General features: G+C 33.1%; 1 protein-coding gene across 1 annotated transcript; it reads left to right on the plus strand.

Moving 5' to 3' along the window:
• Positions 1-609: 609 nt before the first annotated feature.
• On the plus strand, positions 610-3537 carry LOC101220934 (leucine-rich repeat extensin-like protein 4). Its single transcript, XM_011658128.2, has one exon. It carries the CDS (start codon positions 753-755, stop codon positions 3108-3110), a length of 2358 nt encoding a protein of 785 aa, XP_011656430.2. The 5' UTR covers positions 610-752; the 3' UTR covers positions 3111-3537.
• The last annotated feature ends 14684 nt before the right edge of the window (positions 3538-18221 follow it).

Genomic DNA, 18221 nt, shown 5'->3' on the forward strand with positions numbered 1-18221 from the left:
GCCCATTTTAACTAACTTTTTATTTTTGCATTAAAGCAACTACACTGAGTTGCAATTTAAGGTTAACAACTATCTGTATAGCAACTTTTTTTTTTTTTAAATTATAAATATAGTAAAGTTTATCAAGGAGGTATTTATATTAATGATAAAACTTCAATAATTTATTAGCAATAGATAAATGTTTGCAATATATTCTATGATCTTTTGAACAAATATCAGCTGGGAAGAAAACATTTTACAACATTTTATATTTTTTTGTAAAAGAAGAGATGAATTGAAGTCGTCAATTTTTGGATATTCTTTTCAGGATGTAAAGTATGGGTGGTAGGTCTAGTATTTTTAAATTGGGGCCATGCATTAAAATCTTAAATATTAGTATCTAATGAATGTTTATTGATATAATTCTAAATTTTTGGTATAGGTGGTAAATATTGTATCAAATTTATTATTCTTTTTTATAATTTATCTTTTATAAATATTTTTTTTTTAATATTTAGAAATGTCATTTTTATATTATTATTTGAATAATTGAGAAATAAATGTTCTGATAAAAAGAAAGAAAGAAAGAAAGAGAGAGGGAGAAGGGTATGGAGAATCTGGTGGGGCTTTGAGCTGTGAAGTAGCTGGCCTTCCTGCTTTAAAATCAATTATTTCCCTCTCACCTCTCCTCTAAATATTTGCTTAGTAAAATCCCACACTCCCACTCTTCACTTCCAAGAACCCCCACTCCTTATTCAGATGCCTCATTCAATATGAATCCCAAATCCCATTTCAACTCACTTTTCCTCTTCTCCCTCCTTCTCCACCTCTTCGCCGCCCATGGAAGCCTCTCTGACGCTGAAGCTCTTTTCATCCGCCACCGCCAGCTTCTTTACTACAGAGACGAGTTCGGCGACCGCGGCGAACTAGTCACTGTCGACCCTTCTCTTGTCTTTGAAAATGACAGAATTAGAAATGCTTACATTGCACTTCAAGCTTGGAAACTGGCCATTTTATCCGACCCTCTGAATCAAACCGCCAACTGGGTCGGATCTAATGTCTGTAACTACTTCGGCGTTTTCTGTGCTCCATCCTTGGACAACCCCAAAATCCGTACCGTCGCCGGTATCGATCTCAACCACGGCGACATTGCTGGATACCTCCCTGAAGAGCTCGGTTTGCTTACTGATCTTGCATTGTTCCATATCAACTCTAACAGATTCTGCGGTACTCTTCCCCACAGATTTGACCGTCTCAAGTTGCTTTATGAATTAGATCTCAGTAATAACCGGTTTGCCGGTAAGTTTCCGGACGTTGTTCTCAAGCTTCCGACACTCAAGTTCTTGGATCTGAGGTTTAATGAATTTGAAGGGAATGTACCCAGAGAGCTGTTTGATAAGGATTTGGACGCCATTTTTATTAACCATAACAGGTTTAGATTTGAGTTGCCGGATAATTTTGGGAACTCGCCGGTGTCGGTGATTGTTCTTGCGAACAATAAGTTTCATGGGTGTCTGCCTTCGAGCTTGGGGAATATGACGAGGTTGAATGAGATTATTATGATGAATAATGGGCTTAATTCTTGCTTACCACCGGAAATTGGGGCGTTGAAGAATTTGACGGTGTTTGATGTTAGTTCGAATGAGTTGGTGGGGCCGTTGCCGGAGACTTTTGGAGGGCTTGTGAGTTTGGAGCAACTTAACGTGGCGAATAATTTTCTTTCAGGGAAGATTCCGGAGAATATTTGCGAGTTGCCTAAGCTTCAAAACTTTACGTTCTCGAATAACTTCTTCTCCGGTGAGCCACCCGCGTGTTTGAGGGTTCCGGATTTCAGTGATCGGAGGAATTGTTTGGCTGGACGGTCGGGACAGCGGTCGACTGGGCAATGTAATGCGTTCTTGTCGAGACCTGTTGATTGCAATGCGTTTAAATGTGGTGGTTCATCTTCTGGTTCGCCTTCTACTCCATTTACTCCGCCGGTAGTTTCGCCGTCTTCGCCTCCGTCACCAGCAGGTACGGTGTCTCCTCCATCGTCGTCTCATTCTCCCAATGCACCATCGGCCCCGCCACTCTCGCCCCACTTTCCTCCTCTGTCGCCACATTCACCACCGTCGCCGCCTTCTTCTCCATCTACGCCGTCGCAGCCGTCAGAACCGCCTTCTTCTCCATCGACCCCTTCAACTCCTTCCTCGCCGCCGCAATTTCCCTCTCCAACTGCACCGTCGCCTTCATCTCCACCTAAAGGTCATGCTCCGCCGTCATTGCCATCACCTTCATCACCCCCACAAGATCATACTCCGCCATCTGAGCCTTCGCCATCATCACCACCCCAAGATCACACTCCGCCAGGTCCACCTTCGTCCGAGCCCACCCCACCATTGCCGCCACAAGGTCACCGTCCACCAGCATCTCCTTCGCCGTTCAAGCCCTCCCCTTCATCCCCGCCACAAGGTCACACTCCTACGGTTCCTCCTTCGCCTTCCGAACCATCACCGCCTCAAGGGAACAATCCGCCAGCGGAGCCTTCTCCTCCAGGAACATCATCACCACCATTCCCAGTTTACAGTCCGCCTCCGCCACCGCCACATTTCCCAGATTTTCCCTCGCCACCATCTACACAACCTCCAGTCTACTGCCCACGATCCCCATATCCACCATCTCCTCCATCCTTCTCCCCATATCCACCATCTCCTCCATCCTTCTCCCCAAACCCACCTCTCACTCACCCCAACTCCCCTCCACCGCCATCACCGCCGGTACCTGTTCATTCTCCCCCTCCCCCTCTTCATACAACCCCATCGCCGCTTCCTCTTCCTTGCATTCAACCTCCTCCACCAAATGTTCAATATCCAGAACCGCCACCCTCTCCTTCACCAACCCCGTCATCTCCAATTCACTACAATACCCCACCACCGCCGGTCCATTACCAAGCTCCTCCCTCACCTTCACCGCCCGTCCACATATATCCGCCGCCATCTCCAACGCCCCCTCCTCCAATAGTTTACGAAAACCCACCACCGCCCGTTGTCTACCAAAGCCCACCGCCGCCTCCAACTCCAGTATACGGAGGCCCACTGCCACCAATCTACGGAGTTCCGTACGCCTCTCCTCCTCCACCACCCTTCTATTAGTTATTTCATCTTTCCGGCCGATACCCACAAAAATTTTCTTGAGCTTTAATTTCTGGTCAATCAATTCTTCTCCTACTGGATCTTCCTTTGGGCAATTCTCATCGTACACGGAGAAAGAATAAACAAAGAAAAATTCCCTAGAATGTTGAAGAAAAAGAGCAACAAAAAAAAAAAAAAAAAAAAAAACAGAGCAAGGAAGTAAAATCTTTGCCTTCTTTATTACTTTTTTCATTGGCATGAATTTTCTTTTAGTCTCTGCAATATAAATTAGTAGAATTGGCAGGTGAATTATAAGCTTATTATGTTGTAATGTATAGGGATTGAAGCTCCATAATTCAACAAAAGCTGCAGTTGTTTGTACTGCTCTTTGGTTCTTGAGTTGTATTATTAATATTATTATTAATTGTATTTTCATAATATTTAGTAATTTGCATAAATTTGTTTTTTGTTTTTATAGTAATTTTGAAGTCAAAGGAGAGTCCAAAACGAGTCAAATCTGAATTTAGGAGATGATAATATTACTTAGAAGAAGACAGAATCTTGTGAAGAGGCAAAAGGTAACGTGATCGGCGGACATTCAGCTATGCCAAATCGGGGAAATTAATTAATAAATCCAAACATGATTTTAATATTGGAAAATAAATGGCTGAATCTAGGACCCAAGTAAACATGAACTGAATCTGAATGGCCCATCTCAATTTCACCTAACGCTTATACTTGTAATTTTGAATTACATTTTTAAACATATGTATATAGTTTCAAACATTTTGGCTTCTTTTTTAACATTTTATTGCTTCCTCGACACTTGGAAATATCCTCCTTACTGCACAACTCACTCTCATTTTAGGATTTATTTTCATTATATATTACTTTTAAACTAATCTCCATCCATTGTATTCATTCTATCCTATACAATTTATTCTTTTTAATCCATTTCAACAATTCAAATTAAACCAAAATAAGTTTGATTCTTATTTTATCTTTTTTTGAGCAAACAAGAAAACCTTACGAACCTACAAATTGAACCTACAAATTGAAGCTCCAATGATGTGAGATTAATTAATTAAACTCTTTAATTAAATTAATCACTATTCATTAACTCTCAGTCATTCCACTAAAGACCAATAGTTGTACTCTTCTTACTGTAGATTTATTTTTATGTTCATTAGATACAACCAATCAACAGTGCAATGACCCTTCACAAACTGCTTGTAAGTACAGCTACGCCAAAGTTTATAATTTTTCCCCTGTAGTTACATCTAACTCCTTAAGTACTACCGATTCCTCTAATGAACAATAATTATAGTTCCACTATAACTGAACTCCTCTTGGGTCAAGAGAGGGTGTGATGCCACGTTGTTCAAGCCCTAGATCAGCCCTTAAGAGAGCAATTTCTCTATTTACTCTATCTATAAAAAAATGAGTGAATTCCTTTTTGTGTAGTTATGTTTTTAACTCCCTAATCAGATGAATCTCGAAAATGGTAGGCCTTTTGAGTCGGTGACATAGGTCACTCTCATCCATGCAAATCAAAATTCAGAATGCAAATCAAACTTCATAGGCAGGAGTTCACAACTCACTCAGAATTCAGGTCAAGTCACCTATGGTCATATTGGTTAAATGTAGTCTTAACTGATAATGGTGTTAATAAGAGAGACTATTCATATCATGGTCCGATCTTATACAAACTCTTTGTATAGTATACCCCTGCTTTAATATCTCGACATGAATGATTATGATCAAATCATCTGTAGCACTTTAGAACAATTGTAACAATTACAAAGCATGTTGTATTGGTAGTGTCATCAAGATAAGGTATCTAATCTTATCCACCTACTACAAACCAGTTAGGTTATCAGTTAAACATGATCCACTTGTATGTCTCCACATACATGGTTAGGTTACAAAAGATAACCTTGGATGTTAATTTATTAGTTTGGTGGGTTAATGCAACTAAGTGTCAAATAAAATAAAACACTTTATTTTATTAGATAAATAAAATGTTTGTATAATATATACAATTACAAACTACAAGACCACAAGATTTAGGGCATCAACCCCAACACTTAGGATGTTAGTTTATTGGATTTGGGTTACTAAGACAAAACTAATAATATAATCAATAACAATTATTACAATAGTAACACTTTATTAACGGCGATCAATGGATAATATTTACAATTTATGAGTTTTAAGTTATAAATTTCAACACAAGCATCACATGATAATCCATTAAATTGAAGAATCTTATGGTTCTTCAATGGATGTCCATGTGAATTTTCAATAATTTTTCTCATCATTATGTATCCTGGACGACTCAATCAATTATGTCAAATTGCAAATATGTCTCGATTCATGAACTTTAGGTTCATTATTGCATATGTTTCAATTACTCGTATATGAGTGTAATATAATATAGAAGATAAAGCAGACAATATTTCTAATATACGTTTTTCATTTGAGATAATAGATATAATATATAAAGATATTCTATCACGTTCTTTCTATCATTCTCAAAATGATAACGATTGCAACATATATCTTTGAAACTCAATAGATTTCTTTTTGATTGACTAGAGAATAATACATTATCAATTGTAAATTTTGTTTCTCTAGGTAAAATAATATTTGCTTTTCCAATCCCTTCAATCAAGTTTGCAGAACTTGATATTGTATTGACTTTTGCTTCCAACATTGTTAGTTTGGAAAATGTTTTTTATTTGTAAGTATTTTATGTGTGGTTGCCCGGTCTACCGGACATAGATCTTCTTTGTTCATTTCTGAATTACTAAACGTATGAAAATGATTCATGTTTCTTCATTTAAAAGAAAATAAAATTACAATAAGTAAAATATACTTGTATATTACTAAATACAAAATAGAAAGAAAGATAACAAAACAACAATATTATTCTAGATATTTTCAAAATTAAAAGAAACATTCGTTGTTCTACCAATTGTGTCGATTTTCTCTTCAAGAGTTTCAAAGAAATCTGTCACATCCAAAATAGTCATGTTGGATGGATCAGTTATATCATTATCTTGATAGGCACAATTGGCTTTTACATTTTCTCCTTTTTTCTTCTCTATGGAAGCTTGATATAGGTTAACTAAGTGTTTCAATGTACGACAAACACGTGACCAATGTCCAGTCATTCCACATCAGTAGCATATTTCTTCATCATTTTATTTTTATTTTTGTGGAACTTTTCTTTTATAATCTCGTTTTGTGTGGTTCTTTTGGAATTTGGATTATAAGAACGACCACCACGAAAATAATAATTATTTATTCCTCTTCTACGGTCTCTATCTTGACCATGACCACGACCATGATTAAAATTCACAACATTAGCTTTAGGGAATGGTGTTGTTCCAGTTGGTCAGGATTCATGATTTTTCATCAACATCTCGTTATTTTGTTCGGCAACAAGAAGACATGAGATGAGTTCAAAATATTTATCTTTCTCTTGATATTGCTGCTGCAGGAACATATTTGGGATATGAAAAGTAGAAAATATCTTTTCCAACATTTCCATATCAGTAATTTTTTCTCCACATAACAACAATTTTTAACTGATTCTGAATAATTCAGAATTATAATCACTTATTGATTTAAAAATCTTGTAGCCTCAAATGTATCCAATCATAACAAGCTTGAGGAAGATGAACTAATTTTAAATGACCATACCTTTCTTTCAATTTATTCCACAATGTATGATGATTTTTCATTGTTAAATTTTCTGACATTAAATCCTGATGAATGTGATGACGAAAGAAAATCATGACTTTCGCTTTCTCTTGACTAGTCGTTGCATTTCCTTCTTCAATTGTATTTCTGAGATTCATGGCGTCTAGATGCATTTCAACATCAAGAACCCATGACAAGTAATTGCTACCATTAATGTGAAGAGCCGTAAATTCTAGTTTTGTAAGATTTGCCATGGTAATTCTATAATAGAATGTTATAGTTATACTAAGAATTTAATATATATTAAATATGCAAAATAATATTTATTTTATTGATTATAACAAGTAGGAAAAAATGACATACTGTTAGGACCAACCTTTGACAGAGGAGACGGTCAGAACTCCTGCTGATAACGTGTTGTGAAAACGGGGCACAATCAAAATACGAAAATCGAGAAAATATAATATTAAAACAATAATATAATAAAGTACAATAATATAATAAAGTACAATAAATAAATAAATAAAATTAGAAAAATTGAAATTTCTTCGCTTTCTCCTTCTTTTATGGAATTCTCGCCAATATGGATACAACTTACAACTCCACTAAATGTCACTATTTATAGGCAATTTGACAAATAGGATGTGACATTAGATGACCACTAAGATATCATGTTTGTTTGACACATGGTGTATACTAAGTATCTACAATCATAAGACACATGACATGGTGAGATAATCAAAATCTATATATCCTTAGTATTTATAATATATATATATTTTTTTTCTCGTGCACAAAGCAATACTTCTAACCAAAAAGATCTTATCCCTCCTTACTTTCGAGTTTCAATCATGGCCCTTGTCATTGCTAGTTTTCTATACTAAACCAATTTAATCCACACCACTTGGTCTTTTCCTAGAAATTTGCCTCCATCTCCAGTCTCTATCATTCTTTTTGAGTTCTTCATCTTGAAATATGACTTACTAATTAATGCATTCCATTTTTGTATCTCTCCAACAACCTGAACTTAAAATATAGTTTTAATAATTGAATTGTATATTTATAAATAAAGGATCCTTTTTTGTACCCAAGCCCTTTGTGTGAATTTAATATACACCCATGTGCATTTTCCCTCTTAATTTTAAGCACATCTTATATTTATTGTCCTCGTGTTACATTTCATATTTATCATAATCTAGAGACTTAGAGGAGATGAGTATAATGGATTTTTGATACCACAATTTTCACATAATTAGGAAATTGTTATCAATTAAGTTTTTGATTATTCATTGTGATTGTATGGACATATATGTTAAAAAGTTTGGTAGTAATTGAATTGAATTGATTTCCACTTGGAGAGTTTTGTAATTAAATTTAGAATCAATCTCGTCTTGGCACTTAACTTGTTGGATAGGTTTGTAGGATGAAAGGGCAATGAAGGAAAAGAATAAAAGGGATGGGCCATTGAAGTTGGGCTTGGATACTCACATTGCTTGTTTCAGTCCTCCTTATCGTTCTCCCTTCTTCCACTGCCTTCTATCATCCTCTTAATTTAAATTTTCAGCTAACTTCTCTAAACTTTGCCATTATTTTTCTCTTTTAAATTTCTTTCTTTTTTTTTGTTAAGGTTGTACATAGACTATTTTGAGTAGGAAGTCTTAGAAAAGTTGAAAAAGATAAGTACTTTCTTGAAATTCTAGAAGATATTTACTCAAATAATAGTCTTGAAACATTTATAAAAGGTTGTAGATACTGTTAAAACTTTTGAAAGGAAAAAAAACGTACTTTGTAAACAAAAGACAAAATTTAGGAGTACTTTTATACATTTAACCAAAAACGTACTTTTTAGACAAAAGACAAAACTTAGGAGTACTTTTATACATTTAACCAAAAACTTTAGTAGATTGAAAAAAGTTTGAATGGATAAAGATTCACTTGACCTCCAAATATACCGTCGTAAATTTGAAAAAGAAGATATACCTATAAAACAAAATAGAAGACCGATGTAGGGTCGGCCTTGGTTGAGGTTAAGCATGCTAGCTCCCTCTTTTCTAGGTCATTTTGGTCCTAATGTAATCACATCCAGCCAATATTTTGTTGTTTTCGGTTGATGTCAATTATCTTTGGTTCAAAATAGTCCATAAAAGTTCATGAATAAAATGTCTTATATGCCTCCAAAATTTAAATTTCATTTACCAGTTTTTTTTTTAAAAATTATTTGTTTAATTAAATATAAGATTGAATTTATGTTTAAAGGAATTTATGCTTACCATTTTTTAAAAAGTAGATTAATGAATTTTAGAAAATATCTAATATAACTAATGACATATTACTCTATTAAACACAATATTAAAAATTAATAAATCATTTTATGTATAAATTTATTTGACATAAAATGATATGTGAAAACTTAATACACAGCAACAAGGTAAGTTTAAGTTCGTACCTTTCAATTTGTGGATTATATAAAATACAATTAATTTGTGGATATAAAATACAAGTTTTAAAATGATGTGTTATATGATCACTAATATACTAATAGAAGAGAGAAAAAAACGAAAATAATTATCGGATTCAAACCTATGCCTATTAGAGAGGATTGAAACACATATTACCACATAGTCAATTGGACACTATCATATACTAATATAAAACTCCTTAAAGTTGATGAGACTCCTTCCATTTTGAACTTTGAGCATTTAAGTCCATCATGAATGTACTTTAAATGATCATTTTTTTAGTATTATTTTAGTACACGTGAAGATTGAAGATTTGATTCTAGGTCTGTTGATCTCAATATTGAAAGCAATTAAGTATTAATTAACTTTTTATCTCATCTGTTTCTTTTTTTTGTTTGTAAAGAGGAGGAAAATGATATCAATAACATACTATAATGGGATAGTAATTAAATATGACCTAAAAATGGTAAGGATTGGTTAATAGGCTTTTATTTATGGCAACACCAAAAGAAAAAGAACCTAACCCGTATCCCTCTTCTTTAAGTTTACTTTGATGAAAAACTTCCATGGAATTAAGACATTCATTCAGTAAGTAAACCCATTCCCTTACCTAACAAATTTATTGTAATAATATATATATATATATATTTTATCATTTTTTAATTAAAGAGAATTATTATTTAAAAAATTTATTGGTGTTAATTTAGTAGCTGGCAGCTGAGGCTGGGGGCAAGCCCAGCAATGCCAACTCAGAGTTGGTGCATATCCTACTAATTATTCAACCATATCTATTTTATAATTTCTAACACCTGTCGAATTCCTATTTTCAATACTACTGTCCTAAATTATTATTGTCTGACTTACATCTACCAAACCTAAATTACTTCACTCCCTAATAAATTCTTTTTGTTCGTACTAAAAATTTTCACCTCTTACGCCTCAAATGTATTTGTTTGAGTTAAATTTTTATTATCTAACGAACTAAATTATGAAATATTTAATTGTAGATCAACAGTGAAAACTTTAGTATTTATTATTATTATTGCTGTTGTTGGTGTAGAAAGGGTATTTTTGGGAAATTTGTATTGTGTTGGAGTATATGGGCCAGGTTGATTATATATTTGGGCCTTGCCCTGCGACAACATTCTGACTTAACGCTCCGCATCCAGCGGAATACAGGCCTCCATCACATGTGAAGTTGCACTCAATGGCCACAAGGGGTGCGTTTTCTTTCAACCACTTCTATTTTTAGATTTTCATAAACAATGTCTATATTGTGGTGCCTAACGAATCACTTTATTTTCCAATTTCCCAAACCACTCATATATGCATTATACAAATTATTGTGTTACCAAAAGTTATGAAGCAATGTTTAGTCGATTTTGTACCAGACTGTAACTGTTGTTAATGATATTTTATGTTACAGTAATTAACACTATCATAAAGAATAGCATACCTGAAATTTTATAAGAAAAATAGAAAGCATGCTCTCAAATATGCCCTCAGTTGGTTTTCAGTTCAATATTTATGCAATTTTTTTTTGTTTGCATAAATATTGATTTTCTCCTTCACTATCTCTCCAACATGTTTTGATTTTTTCCTTACAAAACCAATCTAATCTTTTTCCAGTAGATTTTTTATCAAATCTTTAATCCCTTTCTAATTTTCATTATCATTTGTATTTCAACTTTTTCTTTTGTAACCTTGGTTGGATTTCTCAAACAACTCCTCCACTGCTACAACAATAGGTCGATTTCCAACTTGATCTTCAACTTACATTGAAGATTCTGTTGATGCAAAGATGGAGGGCTCAACTTAAAATTGACCAAGAATTTAAGTTGTCAAGTCTTACTCTTTCTTGAGTGATTCTTCTCAAACAATTTTGAAAGAGCAAGGACGAGGTTTTCCAAAGAGATTTTTTGATGAAGTTTCATACATATTTAGTAGAGATGTATCATGGAGCACCATGACACATCAACTATTTCTCTAGCCTATGAGGTCTCCACAATTTCACTACAGATATATTTACACCAAAGAACTTTCACAATACCCTCAATGCCAATCTTCAATTATAGTGTAACCAATCTTTTCCCCTTGTTTTTTCTCCAAGATATCTTCCAGTTTTAAATGATAAAATCAGATGCATTTTTTTTTTCAAATATAAAAATAAAATCGTATCTTTTTTTGCTTCTTAAAAATCGTATCTTTCTTTCAATCAAATAATCATTTTATTTATTTATTTCAATCTTCATGTCTTGTTTCTATTTTTTAATGCTTTTTTTTTTTTTTAATATGGTTGCAAAAGAATTCTTAGAAAATACTCTATCGATGGTTACAAAATTAAAATTTTCTAGCAGGTGTTTTTATCAGTCGATGAATTTTTGCCATTTTGTTGATTTTGTAACAATTCCTTTCTCCAACTTTTGTAGCAAATTCCACATCTTGTAGAGGTCAATCTGAGGTGTGACAAAGTAAAACAAGATATAATTAATTTTCTTTTTAGGTTAATAAATCTTAATTTAGAAGATTCACACTATAATAATTTTTTTTTCTCCAAACAATGTTAATTTGCAATGAACAATTTCTTTAGGTTTGAAGTTCAAAGGTGGTTTGCATGTTTTAAGCTTAGAAGAATAGGTCAAAGGTTTATTCTAAGTATTTAGATCACAATTTATATTTTTTCTTTTATGTTTTTCAAAGGTTTGAAAAGTATCTTAGTTTTTAGGAAGGTGAGTCAACTTTTATTTTCTTTAAATAAAATATATTTTAAATATTTAAAAAAAAACAGTATATTTTTAGGGGGAAATTTTTAAAAATGGTAAATTTTAGAAAATACTTACAACTTATAACAAATTCTATCACGAATAGTGACTGATATGCTATAGTGATAGAAAACTATCCGTGATAGAATCCAAAATTTTACTATAGTTTGTAAATATTTTAATTTATTTTGTTATTTTTAAAAATGTCATTTTTTTATAATTTTATAATTAGTAATTAATTAAAGGTTAATTTTCATAAATATAACAAGTTGAAAAAATATTTTCGATAATTCTTTTAATATTTTAAGTTTGTCCTTCATTTTCATCGTATTTTTTCTCTTTCTCGGTGAATTTTTCCTCTTTCTATTGTTTGTTTCCCTTCTTTTTTTTCTTTCCATTGTCTTTTTCTTTTCTTCTGCCGTTTTTTTTCAAACTGTTATTTGGTTCAAGATCACGCCAAATATAAAATATTTATTTTAAGTATTTTTTTTCAAACTGTTATTTGGTTGTTCCAAATATAAAAGATTGTGAAGCCAAATCTAAACAATCATGTACCAAAATAACCAAATCTAAATGATCCTACAAAGAATCTTAAAAGAATTGTTTAGATTTGGGTAGAAAAATCTAAATGATCAAACATAAATGATCGTGTTTCAAATATAAATAATCGTGTATCAAATCTAAACGATCATTTTTCAAATATAAACGATTATTTTTCAAATATAAACGAGTGTACAAAATCTTGAAAAAAATCATTGAGATTTAATCATCCAAATTTAAACGATCAATGTAAACACAATCGTGTACCAAAATATTATGAAACAAATCATTTAGATTTGGCTTCTAAATGATCATGTAGGAAAGAATACCTAAATCTAATCGATCGTTTCTCAAATATATTATGCATGTTGGATGCTAATTAATCAGGGCATTTTTGGAATTTTTCATTTTGGGACTGTGGTTTTTTCCACTTTTGAAATTGTTTTATACGGTGTAGATATTTTACTGCTTTGTTATATTTTTTAAAAGACCCATTAATTAAATTCAAATTAGTTTTGCTATTTCATCGAATCTAAATACATCTTCGTATTTTTCAAAATGAAAGTTTGAAAAAAGCTATTTATTTTGTTAGTCGTTTTTCACTAAGCTATTTATTTTGTTAGTCGTTTTTCATTTTATAGAGTTTCAAAGGTTATTCAACTAGCAAAATTGTGCAGCTTTAGTTGGAAGACCAGAATACCTAATTAAGCATGAGCCAAGTCCCAAATTGATTTGCCCAACCTCGACTTCAACCAAAGATGAGGTTAAGGAAAACTTTCTCCATTTGGTGAATGTAGCGTACTACAATCTATTTGAGCCTTAAGAATAAGATGGTTGAAATGCCCAAACTATACCCTTCTTACTCAAGGATGAATATGAGGTTAAACCTCTAAATTTGATGAACATAACATACTAAATGCATGTCCCATTTGGCTCGAGAGTTAACCTAATATGACTAAAAAACTCTGATATAGATGTCAAGGTTAAGATTTCACTATGAATACATCATTATATGTTCAGAAGAAGTAAATCCATTTTAATACGCAAGCTCTTTATTTGCTACACAGTTACACGTTTTTACTTAAGCTGTCACACCCCACCCCAAACACTTACTTGCTTGGTCTGAGATATGGCGTGAAGCCAATCAATATCACTCCCTTCAAGAATGACACCCACTAACTCTTTAACTTAAACCTTTAAACAATAAACAACATAAGAAGCTAACACATAAATTCTAAACATAACTGGGTAAATACCTTTTTTTAAAACAAACTTTATACACGTTTTTACAGACAAAATGTAACCTTATTTACATAAAATAGAATCCAACAACAACCTTTCCAAAAACCTAAATCTGATACCACAAAAGACTAACTTAACATAAGTACAAATCAACATGATACATACGATATTTAAACAAAATCCTTTAGTAGACAGATAACGGCGATTCATGCACTGAGCACACGGTCTCTACCTGGAAAGTGGAAAAACATTTTGAAGAATGTGAACTAAATAAGCTCAATGAGTGATAGTTTCTAAATAACTTTTCAAAACTTAAAATCACAAAAACTTTGGAACAGTAAACGATAAATCATAACATGAAAACTTCAACCTCAAATCATTTAGGAAACAGTAACATAAAGTTTTATTTTTCCTACGCGAAATCCAAGTATTTACTCTTGGAAGGTGGTAGAGATTACTCAATACCAAATCCAAACCTCAGAGATGAGCATCTCCAATCCCCGTTCCTGGGAGATAGGCTTCTCTAGCTCCAATCCTAGAGATAACTATCCTTGCCTCAAATTTCTTGGCACCCATAATCTTGCCCCGTTAAGGGTTATTTTGGGACATCTTGGTTCCGAGAAAGCATTTATAAAATCCTAAACTTTAAATCCTTTTGAAATAAGAAATTTTTAACTCATTTTCAGTAAACTTTAAACATTCCACAATAATCAATATTCTTGAATAAATACTTTAAACAATATCATGCTTGAAAAAATATTCATAAAACATCTAAAAAATTTAATACAAATCATTCATAATTCATAACTGAAAAATATGCTTGAAATCACTTTAATTAAATCATTTTTCCACTCACAAATACAAGTTCAAATCCTTGGTCTATAAATCTGTCCGATCTCTTCTTGATATGAAATAATGGTAAAATAATCCGGTTGACTTTTCTTAACCATGAAAATAAAGGTAAAATAATCCAGTTAACTTTTCTTCTTGACCTAAAATAATGGTAAAATAAATTCCAAAAACAATAAAAAAACTGACCAAAATGCCTCATGCACTATCTGGTGCGCATGGGTTAGTCAGCAGAGCCTTGGCCGCCCGCGCTGAGCTGCCCACATGCTAACCTCACAAGAGGCTTGCTGCACGCCTCACCCTGGCCATATGCTTGGTGTCCCGTGCAACCCTCCTCATGCACAAGACTTGCTTCGAGCGCCTTGTGCACAGAGTATGTGTCCAATTTATGATTTTACCCTCACTAACCTCTTTGATCACCAAAACGCCTGCCCATCTTGCCTAGCTTACCTTGTCACTCAACCAACCACCACTTGCCCATAAACTCATTTCTCATTTAGAAACATAACCCAATTTTGAAAAATCATAACTAAAAATCTACAATGCTTTTGAGGACACTTCCTTGTATAAAAATGCTTAAAAAATGTCCTAACTTTCTTACCTTAAAATTGCAGCTTCATATTCCAAAAGATGAGCTCTGTAGTCCTTTGGAAGTCCACTTTGCATAGATTCACCTAAAAAATGTCCTTCCTCACTTTCTTCAACTCAAAATCAACACTCCCTTGCTAAAACACATCTAACAACCCTATTCTAGAAACTAGACTCATTTTTTTTTTTTTTTTTTTTATCTTTTGAGAGTAATTTCAATCAAACTGTACGAGTGTTGAGAGAAATGTTCATCTAAAGTGATCTATATATACTGAACCCTACATGAACCTTTATTGACACCTCCTACTAGTCGAAATCTAAATTAAGCATGCAAGAATATTTATAAAGCACTTCACCGACCCCACCTCTTCATCATCTCGTCCAATCAAAATGCCAAATGTCCAATGAAAAGTCCAAACGCCTAGTGTCAACGCAATGCTAACCTCCAAGACCTTCTTGCGTACCAAGCTCCTCACCCAACTTAAACTATCGGCTTTCTTGCCTAACTTCTAAAGACTCTCAAACAACCTCTAAGGACAACATTCCTTGCTTAGCCAAATATACTTAGCCGCCCAAGACACTCATTTAGAGGTTCTTCTCACCTAATGCACAAGCCTTGGCCGCCCAATCTTAAATGCTTATTAACCTCTTTAGAAGTTATTTCCTTTTCCTTGGCCACCCATTAAACAAGAAAGATAACCTTTAAATGTCTAATGACACTCATTTAGAGGTTATTTTTATCCAATTTGACCGCCTACATAACACCAAAATAACTTATAAACACATTGCTCTTAAGCCTCAACACTTAGCTTAATTTTTCCTCTTTTCCAATAACCATGACACACCTTTCATGACATTTTTTATCCCTAATTCCCTTCAACAAAACTTCTAATCACCTCAAACGACTTAAGTTTTCTTCCGAAGTTCTAGGTTTAATTAAGCTTTGAAATTCATGTGGGCAAGCACCATTTTGGTGTGCAAATCTTTACATCTTACGGGCCACATTTTTTCATAAATTACAAATTTATTATTTTTGTTACATGAAGGTTATTTGCATTTTTTCTTGTATTGTTTGTGAATTCAAATTCGAACTTAGAGTTGATGCATGATTAATTCTATGTGGTAATTAAGTCATTTGTTAAGATCATTGTATGCGAAATACACCTTATGTGCCTTTTTATTGCGTATACTAAATCCTCGTTAAGAACAAGTTTTTATACTGCTTGGCCAAGTATAAGTGAAACAATAAGTTTTCTTAGATGATCCAAGATTGAATACAGAGAATTGATATCAAAGTTTAGTTCTAGAGTCTACTTTGTCAATTAGGCGGCATAAACGAATGAACAAATGTAAAGAATGTTAAACTATAACTACTTATTTACACCTAGAGATTTTCTGCAAAGAAGATTAAATTATGGTAAGATGGAGATGTGAACTAACTTGCATACAAGAATGAGTGAAGGAAATCCATGCATTGTAAGATGCTTAAATAATGCGAAAGCCTTAACGTGACATATTGTCCTTAACGAGATTATGATTAAGACATGCTCCTCTCAGAGTCATTGAATGCCACACATGGTCACCTGTTGGGATCCATATGACTAATCTTACTTCAGTGCAACATGTCTAGATGCATTTTACTTATAAAACTTATAGAGTTTCGTGTTTAAGGACGACAACCTCTTGATGCCTATTGTCCACACTTGTTCACCTTTCAAGATAAAAATGATAGAAGTTATCTCGCCAAGGTCGAGAAAACTCTTCCTTGCAAGTGTTAGCTATGTCCTTACTATTTATCCTCTTGGGCAGTTGGCGACATACACTGACCAAGTGATGAATGTAGCTCGACTAATGCGATAAGTATTATAAACAAAACTTCTTGTTAAAAACTTTCTACAAACAACACAATGATAGATGGAAAGTAAAGAAGTGATAGATTGAAAATGATATAAACAGGTAATATATCAAAGAATGTTGGCCTTCAACTAGTGTACAATATGAACAATGTATATTACACAAAGAATACAAAAATGGACAGAGCAACGAATGAAAAATAGCACAAGCTAGGGGAAAAATGAAAGACGAATTCTTCCTTACTCAAGACTCTAAGCTCTTAAGTTTTGTGGACCATCAACAAAACTAAGGGAACTTTGCCCATCAAATAAATAAAAAGTTCATATTTTTTTTACGTTTTTTTGTATTTCTTCAACACAATAAGGGAACTTTTTATTACGTACATGACTGTCAAGATAAACGTTGTATCAAGAAAAATAATTTTTTTTATGGTTCTTTTCCATAACCATCAAGAAATCAAAATTTGTGTGAGTCATGAAAGACCAAATTTGCAGTAGTGCTCCAAGAACTCCTCAACAAAACGGTGTGGTTGAAAGGAAAAATCGTACTTTGCAAGAATTTGTTAGATCAATGTTGAATGAGTATGGTTTACCTAAATATTTTTGGGTAGAAGCCGTTAACACCGCTTGCTATGTTTCAAATAGAGTTTTAGTTAGACTCTCTTTAGATAAAACTCTTTATGAACTTTGACATGGAAAAATTCCAAATATTGGGTATTTCAAAAATTTTGGTTGTAAATGTTTTGTTTTGAATAACAAAGAAAAAATTGGAAAATTTGATTTTAAGAGGGATGTTGGTATTTTCCTAGGATATTCCTCTACTAGTAAAGCCTATAGATTTTTCAATAAGAAAAATTTAGTTATTGAGGAATCTATGCATGCTGTATTTGATGAATCTTGGAATAATATTTCTAAAGAATCTGTTTGTATAGTGATGATTTAGAAAAGGATTTTGGAGATTTACTTGTTAGTGACTAAGACAAAGAAATTGTTCCAGGTATGCAAGATGTGAACATCATAGAAAAGAAAGAAGATGGTTATTCATCCTTGCCTAAAGAGTGGAGATATGCTCCATCCCATCCCAAAAATTTAATTCTTAGCAATCCCAAACAATGTGTCAAAACTCGTTCT

This window comes from Cucumis sativus, chromosome 1 (genome assembly GCF_000004075.3).
Source record: "Cucumis sativus cultivar 9930 chromosome 1, Cucumber_9930_V3, whole genome shotgun sequence".
In the NCBI taxonomy this organism is placed as follows: Eukaryota; Viridiplantae; Streptophyta; class Magnoliopsida; order Cucurbitales; family Cucurbitaceae; genus Cucumis; species Cucumis sativus.

Bases quoted from the DNA above. Each gene is read 5' to 3' on its own strand.
- LOC101220934 (XM_011658128.2), top strand. From the start codon at position 753: ATGAATCCCAAATCCCATTTCAACTCACTTTTCCTCTTCTCCCTCCTT.